Here is a 16,963-nt window from a genome sequence, read left to right on the forward strand (position 1 = left end):
TCTGTGTAGATGGGGAGACAAGGGCAAAAAAACATGTAAAACCACCCGTCTTGAGCAGCTGAGAGATGAAATAGAAAAACAAAAAACAATCAGATCAAAACAAATGCCATCTTGCATCTATGACTAAATTCTTGTCAGAAATAGGCAATAGGCACCTGCACTTAAAAACCTCATTTTTGGTAGCAAATTTAGGTTTTAACATACTGTAATGGAGTTAAGGGCCAAGATATAAACCTGGCTGGGGAAACAAGCCCGAAAGCATGCTCTACCAGAACATATAACCATCTAGAACTGCAATGCTTTGACATAACTGTTTTTTACTGGTATTTGTTTTCCTGAAAATATCTTTCTTATTTTTCCTTTCATTATTTAAATAGGACATGGATATTTTCAGGGTAAAACCACTAGTTTTGAAACAGCTTTAACACTAAAAATTTAATTAAAAAAAAAAAAATCAAAACACTATTTTGGCAGACCAAAACAATTCTTTCCCTTTTCCTCTCTCAATTATCCTTTCAAAGCCTGTGAATGCAAGGTTTTGCTTCAACATAACATTTGTGAGTAAAGCTGTACCTGTTTTTCAAAAAAACAGAATAACTGGAAAAAAGAAATAATATATGGATCAAGGCATAGAAGCACTTCTTCAAGTTTGATCCTGCTTTGCTTCATTTTGGAACAGAGTCAAGTCTCTAAACCCTTTTGTGTAACTGCATATTGGTCTTTTCTGTCTTTCTGTCCCCATCACTGAGGCTCTCATATCTTGATTGACGCTCTACCCTATCCTTTGCTTTGATACACATCCTTGCTCCTCTGAAATCTATTCTACATGCTACTGTTCAAATATTTTCCTAGTCAAAAGCATTCACTCCTTCCTTACCCCTCCACTGCTTCTTGCTTCTTCCCCAGAGATCAAACACAAATGCCTTGGCTTCTTTGTGCATTTTTCAGAATTTAACCCTTTGGGCCTCTCTCCCTTAGTGTCCTGTGGGCACAGGAACAGCTCAGGAGCTGGGAAAGAAGAGTGAAAACAACAGAGAAAAACTCCCCTCCCAAAAGACACTGTTCAATTCTTAAGGCTCACCACAAAATACAACATCCTCAAAATGCTGCTGGTTAGATTAGGAACCAAGGTGTTGAAACCATAACCAAATACTCCACAGGTACCGTGTCCTCCCACTGACACATGGTTTCATCTACCTGCCAACTTTGGTGAGGATGTGGAAGCTGAGCTCCTCATTTTTCCAGCCATGTTGCAGGGCACAGAGCAGGTCCTCAGCTCTGGGCTGGCACCTGCAGTGTCTGGCACCTTGGGAACTGAAAAACTGTCCTAAACGTTTTTTAAGAGAAAGAATGCATGATCAGGGGGCTACATAAATACTGAAAAACACATACAAACATTTTTTAAAAGTCTCTGTTTAAGCTATCCATAAGAGAATCATATTTAGTGTTGCTTCCTCTCAAAATAATGCCAAAGGACCAAGTACTACAATAAATACTTTTAGAACTACTTTAGACTTGGGAATTTATAGCCAATCAACCAAAAACCCTCTCACTGACAAGGGAAAGATTCCTTTCATGTAACATCAGCATGAGTATTGGAACTCTAAACTGGTAAAGCAGACACACGGTTCCCTGCCAAGATTATGGCTCCGTAAAGGACTGCACTAAAATTTAAAATTTTGATTTTTTATTTTATTACAAAAATTAAAAAATTCTATTTAAAATTGATTAAAATTCTGTCTCCTCTCAAGAAAGAGAGGGTGAGGTCCTAAAAGCATCATGTAAAGTGTTTGCTTACAGTTTGGCTTCAGGAGCTAGGAGCGCTCCACAATCCAGCCAAAAGCGAAGAAATCACCCAGCACTTTCAAAACACAGTTCATCATTGGGAAGCTGAGACTGGTTAGCCTGAATAAATATTTTCAAGGTGCACTCTATTACAACTGGGCTGAATTAGCTTCAGGAGTCTTTGAACTTTTAAGAGCCCCAAACATAATTATTAAATTAGAGAGCAGATAAAGAAAGCCTACTTTCAGATGGTCCATTTCCCATTCAAAGACATCAAATGCTCTAAATTAAGAGGGTGATTATCTTTCCACTTCACACTAACAGCTACTCTTTGTGCTACTTCTTCCCACACTGAGCTTTCAAGACTATGAACTGGAAAAGAAATTTGGCAATACTGAAAAGCATGTTGTTGAAGGCTTCTTGAATCACTTTTCTGTTGGATAGAGAGTGAGTATTTTTTGTTAGGGATACAAGCCGCATTAAAACCACACTACTGATGGAAAACGACTTTATGAAATTTGGATATGAGCACGTAATTTGTCTCCCACACACTTGAGTTCCTTGGGTTATTCACTTTATTGCCAAGCTAAGCATCTAGTAAGTCAAAGTAATTCCTGGCAAGCAATTTCAGCACACACATGTTGAACAGTTTTTAAGTCGCAGCTCGCAGGCAAGCATCACGTCTGTACTGGGTGCTCTTACAGGCTGTCAGCAACTTCTGGTGGTCGGGGATAAGAAGTGGCAGTAGGATAACTCAAGCAAAGCGTTATTAAATGAAAGAAAATTAAGACAGAACATACAAAGAGGGTACAATGGGAAGAAAGAAAGGTCACTGGCAGCAGAGCACAGAAACCCTCACATTAGCCCCATCATAAGCCCGCCGGTCCATCTGTGTTGCAGGCACAGGGTGCTGCCACCAGCTTCTGGACCCGGGCTGCCGCAGAGGGAAGTGCTTCACAGACAACTGAAAGTCAAGCGCAGAAGGTAAGCAGGGAATCAAATTGACCAGCAACCGGGTAAGTGAGGAAACAGCCTTAACTGTGCACCTACCAGTACTCCCTCTTGGGAGGGTAACACAAAACAACTAGATGCCCGCAGCGAGGGAAGCCTTCTGAATCTCCAGGGCAAGCACATTCACAGCCTCGAAGCAGGCCTGATGCCGAGTTTGGTGCAGAAACTTAATTTTTAAGAATTAAGCAATCCAGCCATTGTTCCCTCTACTTAAAAACAGACTTTTTTTCTTGTAGTTTGCAGAGGGCGAGAGAGAGGATTTGTGCCACTGAGAGCAACTTGGGTGGCTTAAGAAACCAAACCAAAGATGTGGTACAACAGGACTAATATGTGACCGCAAGCAGGCTGGTGAGTATTTAGCTTAGGAAAGTTATATTAAGACTCTGAAAGAAACTTGAGTTTTAACCTGCAGTTTTAGCCACAGCTGCTTTCATGCTTTTGAAGCTTTTTAACTAAAAAGACAATTAGAAACGAACAATATCTGCTGTGGTTAGAGGCCATGTGAACACGATGACTCAACACACACTGAAGAACACCCCTTGTAAAGGATCCGCAGCATTGTGCATTGCAGTAGTCTGTCACACAGCACCAAGAACACAGAATTAAAATTATAAATGCAATGCTTGAGGAGTTGTTTTCTAATTTGCTGCTTCTGCTACTAAACAAGTTGCCAGAAACAAACTCAACATTAGACTGAACCGATTTGTTTTACTATAACATGTTCCCCACAGCCTGTAGTGACACTACCCACGCAGCAAACCTAGGATGGGTTCACTGCAGCGGGTTTCCGCACAACGAAAGAGGAGGAAGGCTGCTAGTCCTGTGATCCTTGACTCTTCCTGTTGTGAAACACACTTGGCGGTGAGCAATTGACGGGAAGAGGCTGAGCACGGAAAATCATCCCGTCTGGGTTTGGAAGTGGATGGGTGGAGGGAATCAACTGCCTCTTCCGAGGGACCCCTTCAGAAGAAAAGCTATACATGAAAAGCTGTGGAAGGAGCCCCACTTCCTGCCAGGAGCGGCAGTGGGTTCATCTCTCTTACTTACGTGCGTTTTCATTTCGTTAGCTACTGTTGTTGACATCATGACACAACAGATGATAGTCACCAGGATGAAGTAAAGCGCATACATGAAGCGGGTGCTGGTTGACTGTTTTATCTTGGGGCAGCATTTGCAGCACAAAGAACAAGCGGCAGTACCGCAGCAGCAGGCCAACTGGAAAGTAAGACAAAAAACACAAGTCATTCCATCACCACATTTAGGTTCCTATTGCAAAAGTCAGAGAGAGAAGCTGGTAGACTTCCTGTAAAATTCCAGAATTTCTTAAGTCCTCTCCTCCCAGCTGAGCAGTATTTAAGTGGAAGCAGATTGTCTTGTTTATCAAAAGTCACTAGGTTTGAGCATGCTAAGGATGACAGTGAAGAGGATGAGGAGGAACCGCTCCTAATTTCTTAATCCTGCTCTTTGCTATCTCTGTGCAGCTTGTGGTCCTGACGTGTTTCACCCAGCAGAACAGGCATTGCAATGGTAAGGCTCTATTTCCTGCAATACACTCTCCCCCCTCCATAGTGAAAAAACAAATCTGCACAAGAAGGGCACAGACTCCAAAACTGTTTGCTTTTAACACACAGACCAAACTATTTTGTTGTGAAGACAAGCTGCAGGTTTTGTTTCAAAACAGGATTTACAGATCTGTTTCAATTCACCAAAACCATACTGTCCTTTTTAAGGTGCCCTTTCTAGTACACACACGGACAAAAAAGGTCATCTTTTTTTTTCTTTTGCTACAGAACTTTTTATGCTACTAAAGACTTTGAACAAATTAAAGGGGGGAGGGAAAACTGTTTAAGCTATACTTTGGGAGAGTTGTACTGAAGGCTTTATAAACAGACAACAGCTATAAAAAACCCAAACAAACTCAAACCAACAAACAAAAAACTACATTAACAGTTCTAAATATTTTGGGTGGTAGAGAAAGAATCTGGAAATACTTGGCTTACTGCAAACACAGAAAAAGATAACTGAGCTTGAAGGACCCAAAATACAATGGCACCATCTTGTACTCAAGAAAGCCAGAGAAGAAATGCAACTTCACAGTTACTTAGACACACTTTGCAAAGGTGAAAGCAGTGATTCCATGTGCAAGATGGCAAGGAAAAAAATCCACAGCTGCAAGGAAAATAATACCAAATCACGCTTTAGCTGAGACTGTCTCCAATGTTTAAACGTTATTAGAGACAGAATTCCTTGTGTATTTCAGTTCTTTTCTACCTGCAACTGAGGGTCCACCAAGATAAAACCCAAGAAGCATAGCAAAAAGCACGTAATGGCCTTATTGAACAGGGAAAAAGGTACTGAAAACATCCTGAAAGGGACCTAGCTTTATGCTCATTATTTCCTTGCTGTCAACAGTATAATTAACTTTCAAAGAAGCTGGATTCACCTCCCCTGCCTCCTTACTTTTAGAAAAGTCATATATAAAAATGTAAATACAAGCCTTATTTTACATAAGGCAGCACTGTCCTTGGCCAGGCCCTTCCCTGCAATAGACAGCAGCTTCACATGGCTCCCGTGCTTAACCCCGCAACTGCAACCACAGGAGGGATTTTTGGACACCAGCAGGCGGCCAGGAGCAGCGAACCTCTCTTCCAGGTCTCGCTGCTGCCGACCCAGAGCCACCTCACCCCTCCGCACGCCCACTGTCGAGGGGCTCGCTGTGGCTGGTGGGTAGCACGGGGACGGCGCGCTGCCAGTGCCGGGGCTCGAGCGCACCGATGCCGCGTTTTCCCCGTGCTTCCTCAGCCCTCGGAGGGGCCGCAGGGATGTTCAGAGGACCCCCCTGCTTTCTAGCAAGCAGTTGTACAAGAGGGACATCTTTTCTTAGCCCTTGCCAAGGGATTCAAAATGCACAAGCGCTACATCTGAGTCGTCCAGGCAAATTTCCCTGGCTTGTATGAGCCTCCAGGTGCCAAACCGCCAGGTGCCATTTTCCTCCCAGGACACTCCCTCTGCCAGCACCAATGACTGTCTGACCTGGAGAGGGGGGCTTCACGTGTGTGTTTGCAGACACGCATATCAGATATAATTTCACGGAGTCTCACAGCCAGGCTGGTTGATGAAAGAGCCCCAAATAATTTTGAGGAAGCGTCTTGAAAAGACTCCCAGCTTATCATTTCCGTGCCATGACTATCTGCTGCAAAACCCAAGCTCCCGCCTCCTGCCGTCTGCCCTGCAGAAATGGGGTAGCGGACGGGCCCTTGCCTCGCTCGGCAACAGCTCTTCAGTTTGCAGAAGACGTGAAATGGGGACAGTCCAACCTGGCTCCCATGCTGCCCTTCTCTCAGTTCACCACTGGATCTCACGCCAGAGGAGACGGAGGCCTCAAAGCACGCAGCTGCTAAAACTGCTGCTGCTGCAAAACAGAAATCCTCCCCAAAACACACAAAGCTCCAACTGTGGGGAATAAACAGAATGGGCTCATGCTGGCACCAAAGCTGGAAATTAAAAATACTACGTGCATAAGCACATCGTGCAAGTATACTTTCAAAATAGAAGGCAGGGGTGGCTGCATGGCAATTTTATTTTTTATATGTAGTAAAATTAAGTTAACTTTTACAGCATCAATACAAGTCCAAGAAATAAGGATGCTATGGCAAGTTACCGATTCAGCAAACAAATGGAATAATAATATTTCAAAACAAAAACATACCAGAAAAGTATAATCCATGCACTTCAGAATTATGGAAAAAAAAAGATTAAGACTAAAGGTCCTTTTTCAGTGTGTATCAGCCAGATCCAAAGTATCCACGATGAACTTCAACTGCTGGCCATACTCACCATAATGTTAAAATCTACAGTACAGAAGTAAAAAGGTATGCAGCTTTGGCATTTGTAAGGGGAACAACATTTTCCTAAGCCAGGTGCTGGAGAGATCTGCCAGTGAAACCTCATCTACATCTAGCAACATGTCTGCTATTCCAGTCCTGGGTCCCTGCAGCTGCTATTTAAAGCAACAAATACTTAAATAGAATATATAGCTCACTTACGCATTGTTCCACATTACTTAGAGAGACTTTAATGATAGTTTCTAATACTGAGCATGTACCCTATAAATTGGCAGTATTTGTGAAAAATACCAACGTCTCCATCTTTTTTCAGATGCACTCCTTTAAGCACTCTGAATAGCCATGGAAACCATAGAAAGTTGGTTATGTTATTCAGCCACAGTCCCGAGGTTCGTGGTTTGGGTTTTTTTGGTTGTTTTTTTTTTTTCTTTTTTAAATGCTGGTTATGACTAACTACATTCCAGAGTTAGTGGGCCACAATGAAATAGGTGTTATCCAAAAATAAATGAAAACAGTCTCTGTCCTGAAGAGTAAGATACTGGCCACAACCTACTGACCTGAGAGGTTTCGAAGATGTTATCTTTGGGTGACAGACTTCAAAGCCCACAATATACAAGTTCTCTGTTAAAAGGTTGTGGTCAACGTGCAGTCCCTCTGATGCTGCATGCTCTACTGTGGGCATGGCCCATCTCGCCTCGCCTCTGCCTTTTGACCGCAGCGATGGTCTGCCCAGGGGCTCAGGACCCACCAGTGCAGAAGTGCAAGCCAGCAACAAATTCTTCCCATGGTAAAAAAAATGGGGTGTGAAAAAAGCAAGTAATGTCACAAATCTTTTACAGATTTAGCTTATCATTAAACAAAAGCTCCTCCGAAGGACCGGTTCTGCAGAAGGAAGGAGCTGTGCGGTTTTCAGGACAGAGACAACCCAGACAACTCAAGATCTAAAATTGCTGCCAGCAGGCAGGCCTTGAAAATCCTGGTCTGTACCTACAGAGCTCCTTCAAAGTCCTGTGATCCTTCCAAGTCCAGGGTCTCCAAGAGCCCAGCGGAATGGCATCCAAAAGACAGGCTGCTGTGGCAGGAGTTTGCCATGCTGTAGCAGGTTCTGGCTTCAAGTCTTTCTCATCCAAAGGCTCCCACAAGTCAGGCAGCAAGTACAGCCACCCCGGCTCCCTCTCTAGCTTTATGTCTCCTCACCGGGTGAGCACCACCGTCTGACAGTAATTACAAGCACTACGCAAATGTTTATGCTTTCTACAAATACCTACAATCAGCTGGCCCCCTCACGCTAACCCACCGCATCGCCAAGGCCTCCACAACGTAGACCGGCTGCCAGCTTTGCTCGGTGCTACTCTTTCGGAGCTCACGGAGGAGGCAGTGCCAGCTTGCCCGAGATCCCGAAACTTGAAAACCCGGTGTACTTGAAAACAGACTGCGTCGTGATTTGAACTGCCCGGATGATGGCTGACTTGACTGGTTTCACAACAGCAGCTGCGGAAAGCTGCGTGGGAAATTTTTCTGTTAAAAAATATTCAAACTACAGTTTCACAGACATTTCTTCTGGTCGCCAGGCTGGCTTAACAGCCACTGGCTCCCCCCAGCCCTTCTCCTTTGCCAGCCACTCACTCACTCCTGCCCCAGCCCCAGCACCTCAGTAGCCCTGACAGTTGTTTCTGCTGCTGGGGGTGACCAAACAAAGCAACCTACTGGCAAAAAAAAAAAAAAGGAAGAAAAATGACCTATGAGTCCTTCTCAGCTGCTGATTTATTATGCAATGGCACAAACAGTTGTACCATTTCAAGCGAGGGCACAGTGCGCGGGCGGGAGTGGGGAGCAGAGGTGAATGCCTCGCAGCAGAACCACACATACCCAATCTGATAAATCAGTGGAATCAGGTATGACGGTAATGTTAAGCAACACGTAACTATTTACATACAAGACTGAGAAGTAAAGTGAACGTGTCCCGACTACTGCTTTTGTAGAGACAGTGACATTTTTAGAAAGTATTTTCCACAGATGTTTCCAAAAAAATCTCAAAGGTCTTAGAAAATATTTTGTGTAGCCATTAAAACAAAGTGAGGAGTTTCAGGATCACTGCCCAAAATAGCCTATGGAATTTTTAAATTACACAAACCATAGGGAAGTATCAAGCTTATCACAACAAAGCACTCTTCCTTTTGGGAGACTTCAGCAGAAATAGTAAAAATCAAAGGGAAGAAGAGCACATTGAAAAAAAGGGTGCATACTTAAATGAAACAAAGACTTAGCAGTGTTTCCTTTCTTCCCCCCTAACTGACCACCTGGCCAGAGCGGCCAGGGAGACCACATGCCTGCCGGCCTGTCCACGGAGCACAGGAATGTGCCCTGCTGAAGCTTCTTTTCACGGGGACCTACAGCGGCTTAGTTTTTCATGCACTGCTTGATTACTTGACTACCAGCATTATCTGGGCCATAAGATTTCAGATAATGCGATCACTGAGCTGTTAACAGCAACGTCTATCAAAAACACCAAACATCTACTCTCACAGCTACACGCAGCATCCAAGCAGGCTGGGAAAGCAAAGCATCCAGCCCTGCATGAATAACGTCCTGAAGCAGCTACACACCTGCCTTTGGACTTTCAGTTTCAGGAAGCATCTAGCAAACCAATCATTTTGTCAGCGCACTGGTTCGTGAAAAGAGATGCCTGATGCCAGGTGTTCCAGATGTTAGGAGCTGGGCTCAGACTATTATTGAAAATCCCCACTGTTATGAAAAAACGTTTTGAAAGGTTTCTTCAACCCGTCGCATGATTACACAGTGGTTTGTGAAGTAACTAAATTCACCAAACAGGCTTTATTTTGTCCTTTGTCTGACTTAACTGACTTTTCACTGCTTCTTATTTAATATTCAGACTCACTGCGTGGCTTAAGCCAAGAGGCAGCACATATATTAAAATTGGAACGATACAGAGAAGATTAGCATGGCCCCACGTTGGGCGCCAAAAAGGACTGTTGTGGTTTAATCTGGCCGGCAGCCAAACACCACACAGCCGCTCGCTCACTCCCCCTGCCGCCCCTGCAGTGGGATGGGGGTAAGAATTGAAAAAAAACAGTAAAGTTCGTGGACTGAGATAAAGACAGTTTAATAGAACAGAAAAGGAAGGGATAATAATAATAATAATAATAACAACAACAATAATAATAATGGTAGAATATACAAAATGAGTGATGCGCAATACAATTGCTCACCAACCGCCGACCGATAATCAAGCAGCAATCGCTACTTCCTGGACCACGCCTCCTATTTATATACTGAGCATGACATTGTATGGTATGGAATATCCCGCTGCCCGGTTGGGTTAGCTGTCCTGGCTATGCTCCCTCCCAGCTTCTTGTGCACCTGGCAGAACATGGGAAGCTCTAAAGTCCTTGATCAGTAGGGTACATAACGACAACTAAAAACATCAGTGTGTTATCAACATTCTTCTCATACTAAACCCAAAACACAGCATTAGGAAGAAATTTAACTCTATTCCAGCCAAAACCAGGACACCAGCATACCAGTTAATCAACTGATGACCTATTTTTGGGAACACACCTCACACTGCAAACTGTGCAAAATTAAAACTGACTTCAGACAAAAGTCATGCCAGCCTAGACACTGCCTGAACACTGCTTTCCAGTGAGGCTTTCTTGCCGTGAGCTGAGTTGCCAAAGCGAAGGGCTTGTGCCCTGCACCACAGGGCAGAACTGCCGTACAGCACCAAGCAGCTCAAAACCTAGGCGAAAAAGCAGCATCTAGGACAACTACACCAAGGGCTAAACACGGGTGAGCCACTGCCAGGCGCCAGCAGAGCTGAAGTTAAGCTGAACTGAGGATGATTAGCTTCTGTCTCCATGCTCAAACGTTACTAAGTGGTGACTCAGCTCAGCATTAGAAATAATGCCACTGCAAAATGTCTAAATTAAAGACTGCCCAACTGCTCTTCTCCTGATGATTTTGGAAAAATCAAGACAATTGTTTAGTCTGACCTGAGCCTCACGGTGTTTCACATCACCCAGATCCTCAGTATAGTATAGCTATTTTCTCTTAGCATAGAACATCTGGATTTGACAGCAGTACGAGGTGGACTGTCTGTCTCTCGGTTACTTAAACCTATCATTAAAATCAGGACACACACCCCCCTGCCACCTTCTAATTTGTCTGCTACAGTTCCCAGGCACTGGTTCTGGGTAAGGCTTTCTTCACTAGCTTAGAGAGGCTTTTAATTACTTGGTCTTTTCTCCCCGCTCGTCAAAGAAGGAACACAAACCATTTACCCTCAGCCTCATTTGAAGGTTTTAACATTTTTCCTCCCAGCACCTAAGTTGTTTGGGGTTTTTTCCTGCATCCCCTCAAATTTCCCCAGTCCCTCCTACAAAATCATGGCAGCATCATCAGCCCAACTGCAAACAGCCCAGCAAGTCACCTCGCTCCTCTCCCCCACGTGCAGCCACAGAGGGGGCAAGACGCTGCCCCACAGCACCCCACGCTGTGGGAGCAGCCTGCCCTCCCCGCACACCTTGCGCAGGCAACCAGCTAGCTGGCTGTACTTAGAAAGTGTATTTGATTCGCACTGGGGCCATGCCATCGGGGTCACATCACCTTCAGTAGTACCCTCCGCTCCACCAGTCCTTCCACCACGCCTGTGTGCTTTTGGGAACAATTTTAAATGTACTCTCAGGTCACTGAGGAAAATAGGCCACTGTTTTCATCAGTGACCTGATTCTGAAGCTTCTTTGCATTGATCCCTTGACAACCTTCACTGAGAGCAACCTCCGCTGGGTGTCAGGTTCAACTGTCCTTTCCTACCACTTCATATTTCACGGTTTTCTCCTCTGCAGGTCATTCCAGCTCACGCTGCAGCCTCTTCTCTGCCTTTCACAGCAGAGGAGCTACTAACAGAGCAACTGGAAGATGAAAGACAAGTCAGCAACAGCAAAGTCTGACAATTTGAGGCCATCACTTCATACAGCGAGCAGATTTTCTCCAGGTTAGCTCTAATGTTCGAGACCAGGACTCTAGAGGTAGAATGGCACACACAGATGCAATGTGGTGCATTGACAGGGACAGAGAACCAAGTGCAGGGCAGCAAGTCCATGTACCGCTGGAGTGAAGAAGCAGTTAAAATGAAATTTCTGTATGCATTGACTTAAAAGCATGTAGGTGGAACAGCTGCTTCACTTTTGAATGAACTGACAGCTTTGAGCTGTTCCACAAAGATGTTGTGTCTTTAAAAGGTGGTTTCAGTACTGAGTCCAAGGGGACTTTAAGGCAGGGGAAAAAGACATTAACACTTTGCACAAAAGCCAATAAATTGGTACAAAACATTAACTATTCATCACCACATCATATTAAAGAAAAAAAAAAAAATCTATCTGCTCGAAGCATTGCTAAAGACGTTTCAGTTTAGATCAGTGTCACAACAGCCAACTTCACACATGTTTCCAGATTGGCAGGTTGTCCTGGTTTCGGCTGCGATAGGGTTAAATTTCTTCCTAGTGCTGTGTTTTGGATTTAATATGAGGAGAATGTTGATAACTGATGTTTTCAGTTGTTGCTAAGTGCCCTCCTAGTCCAAGGACAGCTCCCGTGCCTACTGACTGAGCTAGGTACACAAGGTGGGAGGGAACATAATCAGGACAGCCAGCCCAGCTGGCCAATGGGGTATTCCATACCATGTGACGTCATGCTCAGTATATGAAGGGTAGGCGTGATCCAGGAAGTACCGATCGCTACTTGGTTATCGGTCAGCGCGGGTGGTGAGCAATTGCATTGTGCATCACTCATTTTGTATATTTTATCATTATCATTATTATTTTCCCTTTTTTTCTGTTCTATTAAACTGTCTTTATCTCAACCCACGAGTTTTTCTCACTCCTACCCTTCCGATTCTCTCCCCGTCCCGCTGGGGGTGGGGGGAGTGGGTGAGCGGCTGCGTGGTATTTGGCTGCCTGCCAGGTTAAACTACGACACAGGTTCAAAATGGAGCCTGCTCACGTCTTCCCATTGCTTACTTCTTGATGATCATTTTTAAGTACAATGACTACTCAAGAAGTATCTTGAATAGTATTCCTGAACCACTGTTTTGCTAGTGACTGTAACATAAGAAGCCAAGGGAAGAAACCACATCAGATAGGTCTCTTTCAGAAAACGTTAAGAACGGTTCCTTTTAAAACTCAGTGCGAGAGATGAGAGGTTAACACATTTTGCATCAGTCCTACTGGACAGAAAGAAGTGCAAAACTTTCCATTTTCAGACCGTGAACACTTATGTGTTTAAATACTTGAGCATACACCGTCTCTAACTGCTGGAAGTTCCAATCACTAAACTGCAAACATCAGTCCCAGCATAGCTATCACTAATTAAAATGAGGATGAGATTGCTAGGTGTGTCAGGACTCCCTTCAAAACAAGCACAGAGCCACCTTCCCGCCCACATGCTGTCTTGGGTAAACCTACCATCCCTCACAGCTCTGGCTGGCTCGGTCCCCCCTCACTGCCTCATGCTGTAGCACATGCTTATGTTGAAGCCTATCTCTTGGGTGACCTGAACAATGCAGTAGGTCAAATTCAGTCGGCAGAATGGTCGATCACAGCCTAAAAATCTAGGAGGTCAGGCATTTAACACGTCAAAACATCTTAGAGCCCGCACAGTTGAGAAAGAAATGGAAGCGCCATTAACTCGGGCATGAGAAAGACCTTGGAAGCAACCTAAGGTCCAAGTGTCGTCACATGGCTAAGCTGAGAACACCATCCAGCCTCAGCATGTGTTTGGGACGACAGCAGTCGCCAGCTCCAGATGAGACCTTCAGCTTATACTGTAGTCATAGCTCAGGCTTTCCTTTAATTGCTCCCCTGAAACAAGTATGTCTTGCACCCACAACTGCACGTGCATCCATTGTAATGAAAGTCTCAGTAATGGAAAAAACACTCTGGAATACCTACACTTGCAAAAATTAAAATAAAAGCAGCAGTAGGATTTTTATCCTTCCGCAGGAAAGTATACCCTTGCCCTTACAAGTGAAGGCCCTGCTCTTATACTGCCTTCATTCCACAGGTGTAGAGCAATGGGTGTTTAAGCTGTTTCTTTAAACCCACAATGCAACCAACTTGTGGGATGCAAAAGGAAAAGGCTAAAAAAAAATTAGGCAGCAATGGGAAATTAAGCAGGAATGAGAAAGACTATTTTCTGCCTGGAATAAGAAAGAGTATCTTCTGCCTCTTGCGCAGTGCCAGGGAAAGGATTCCAACCTAGCGATGCAAGGGTCAAATGACACAACACTTACAGGTTCTCACTGTCTTTTGGTTGCTTCTCCCTCCCTTTCTAATCACTTTTGAATCCAGCAGCAAATTTTAACCAGCTATGGCAGGCAGATGGGGGCCTCAAAGATATTACGTTCTTACAATTTCCTTGAAAATAGGCAAAAGATTTAGCAGCGAAAAATAATCTCTCAACCCTGAGCAAGGAAAAGCTGCAACACGAGTTCAGTATTTATTAGAAAGGGAATCAACATAAGATACCAACCTCAATGGACAAAGCTGCAGAAAACCAGACTTTGCTAACTCAGTTGTTCAGGCAACCATTTGTTTAAAACAAAAACTCTGGGTTTCTGCAAACAGGGAAAAAAGTCCTTCCCCGATTTTTCCTAACTGTATTTAAGTGGAGTACACTACAATACTCCACATCAGACCTCAAACAGCTAGTTTCATCTTCAATCATGATTAACAGCAGTGGCGGGGGCATGGAAAGGCAGCTGTGAGAGGAGGTAAGACCCACAGCTAAATTTCTCTTTTTTTAACTGACCGGCTCAGGTTAAACACAATAAACCAAACCCCTCTCACCCAGGAAGACCATTTGCAGGAGGAGAGACGTGTTTTGGGGAGCACCCCGTGGAGCGGAGCCAGGAACGCCGCCGGCACCATCCCGTAGCGCTGCAGCGCATCACACATGCCCCAGCAGTGCCCTGGCATCCTCAGAGGACACAAACCTGGGCGAAGATGACAGAGCCACCCTTTTCACCATGTAAGGAAAAGAGGAGACCACGAGGACAGGACTGCAAGCCCCCTTCTCAACCTGCAGATGCAAACAGGCAGTGCCAGAGAGGCAGGCCTTCCTTCCCTTGCCCCAAAAGCCAAGAGCCGCAGAAGTCATAAAATTGGCCGAGGCCAATCCTATAAATAAAGCTTTTTTTTTTTTTTTAAACCCTCAGAATTAGAGGTCTGGGTATAAAATGAAAATCTGATACTCTAACTTGCAGCACATCTTACTGCACCTACTACATGATATGATTTCTAAGTGCAGAACAGTATTAAAGCAAGCACTCAAGAATTAACAGACCTACAAAAACAGCTTTATAAGCTTTAATAACTACCAGTTCTAACTGAAAAATACATCTTCTTGAACAACCCAGCTACAACATACTGCCCACCCCAAATTAATGTTAACTATCTAAATTACATTTATTTAACTCTGGAAAAAACATATTCATTGTAATAAAGATTTTCCGCAACAGCTGCTTTTCTTAACCATGATCTCAACTTTATTCTCTTGAGAATAACTACTGAAGAGAAGCCAAATGTAAAATCCTGTTTCCTGTCAATTTAAGCAGATGTTTTTATGTAATCAAAAGCATTGTGGAGGCTCAAGCCAAATTGTATTCTCACTGCATTCTCAAAATAGGTCTACCAATGAAACACTAGCAAAAGAAGAAACATTTAGCAAGTTTATTACAGCTCTGAAACCTAAAAATCGCAATTCTCTTCAAAACGAGCTTATACGTTGCGCGATAAAAACCAACTGCAGAAATTCAAGTTTATAAATCACCAAGTTCCTTGAAAGCAAGTTCCCAGGGTCTACTTGGCAAGGATACAAGTCACACAGTAATGCTAATTAAGATTATTTTAAATAATTTTTGAATGCAAAATCACCATAACCAAAGTACACTGCAGTTTGGCAGCTTGCCGCTGTATCCTTTAACAACAGGAATCTGGGCTCGAAATCTGAATGCATTTATTCCGACAGGCACCATCAAGTAGATGTTTAGCACAGTTTGACCCAAAACCAAAAGCACCGATCACTCATCGTCTACTTCACATTAGGAAAATTTGCTGGCATTACAAATGGAGAAAAAATGGATAGTCAAGTGATGTTAACTCACAACAGAACTTTTGTATCAGCTACGCATGATAATTGCACTTTCACAGCTCAGAAGGACAATACCAAAGTTCTCAGTCAGTTCTAGGAAAGCAGATCCACAGAAACAGAGAGGCAGATACAAGATATATACAGGGTAAAAATACCTCATACAAAAAAAATCCATCCCATGGGATAAATCCAGTAAACTAGTATATTTTAGGGAAAAAGGAGGGACCCGACATGTTTTTCAGGACTTACATGAAGTCCCATCTTTCCTCAAGCACATCATCTCTGTTTCTGGAGACAGCATTAACTTCATCTTCAGGCGAACATTTAAGGGAGAGGCCAAATTCCTTCTTGATTTTCCAGCTTGATTAACAGTACCCGTAAAGTACCTGAGGAAGTTGGGTTGAGAGAGAAAGAACTTCCACCCCTTTTGTTTTTATTGTGTATTAATCACTTTAAACAAACATCCCCTCATCAAGGTTGGAATAAATCAAGTCATGAAGGCAAAGACCACTTTTCCTTTTAAAAAAGTTACACTGCATGCTATTGAAACATGGTTTATGCCATTTATCATCTTAGCCTATAAAAAGGTTATCCACACTAAGTTCGCTGGTATAACTCCAGCAATATGCCGTATTTAGCACAGATAAGTCTTACATCAAAAATAGTGCTTGAGCCAGCAGAATACATCTCCCCAGGGCATTGCATAATTTTGGCGCTATGACTGCATCCACTTTAGGGCTTTTGCTTTGGCTCCAACGTAACTAAGGAGTTCAGCTTATTTACAGACTCCAAAGTGACACATCAGTGTCAATAAAACACATTACTACACGGGGCAGGAACAGTGGCTTTAAGAATGTCTGAAAGTTTGGTCACTAAAGCCATGCCATTCACCACGAGTCTCACAACGGTTTCATCCTTTTGGTATTCAGTTACTTCTCCAGGAGCCACACCAAAAAAAGCGATGAAAATGCAAACAGCCATGAACCACTGCAGCAACAGCACCTACTAACAGCACTTTGTTGAGCTGCTCCAAAACTTGATTCACACGCTGCCAAAATGCACGTGAAGCAGCAGCCAGGGAGGCCCCCTGCTTTAAGAGGAGTATTAGCAAATGCAGTTACTGCTGTCCCCCACGACCACCCAGGGCTGTCTGG

The 16,963-nt window shown here is 43.8% G+C and overlaps 1 protein-coding gene and 1 pseudogene across 1 annotated transcript in view; one reads left to right on the forward strand and one right to left on the reverse strand.

Annotated features, from left to right (window-relative positions):
* Window positions 1-16,963, reverse strand: part of SERINC5 (serine incorporator 5) — a 42,480-nt gene that overhangs the window by 23,917 nt on the left and 1,600 nt on the right. The window contains exon 2 of the mRNA XM_075137080.1: window positions 3,844-4,011. Coding sequence (XP_074993181.1) covers window positions 3,844-4,011 — 168 coding nt within the window. The remainder of the gene's footprint in view (window positions 1-3,843; window positions 4,012-16,963) is intronic.
* Window positions 9,544-9,611, forward strand: LOC142076103 (U6 spliceosomal RNA; annotated as a pseudogene).

Source organism: Calonectris borealis, chromosome Z (genome assembly GCF_964195595.1).
Source record: "Calonectris borealis chromosome Z, bCalBor7.hap1.2, whole genome shotgun sequence".
Classification (NCBI taxonomy): Eukaryota; Metazoa; Chordata; class Aves; order Procellariiformes; family Procellariidae; genus Calonectris; species Calonectris borealis.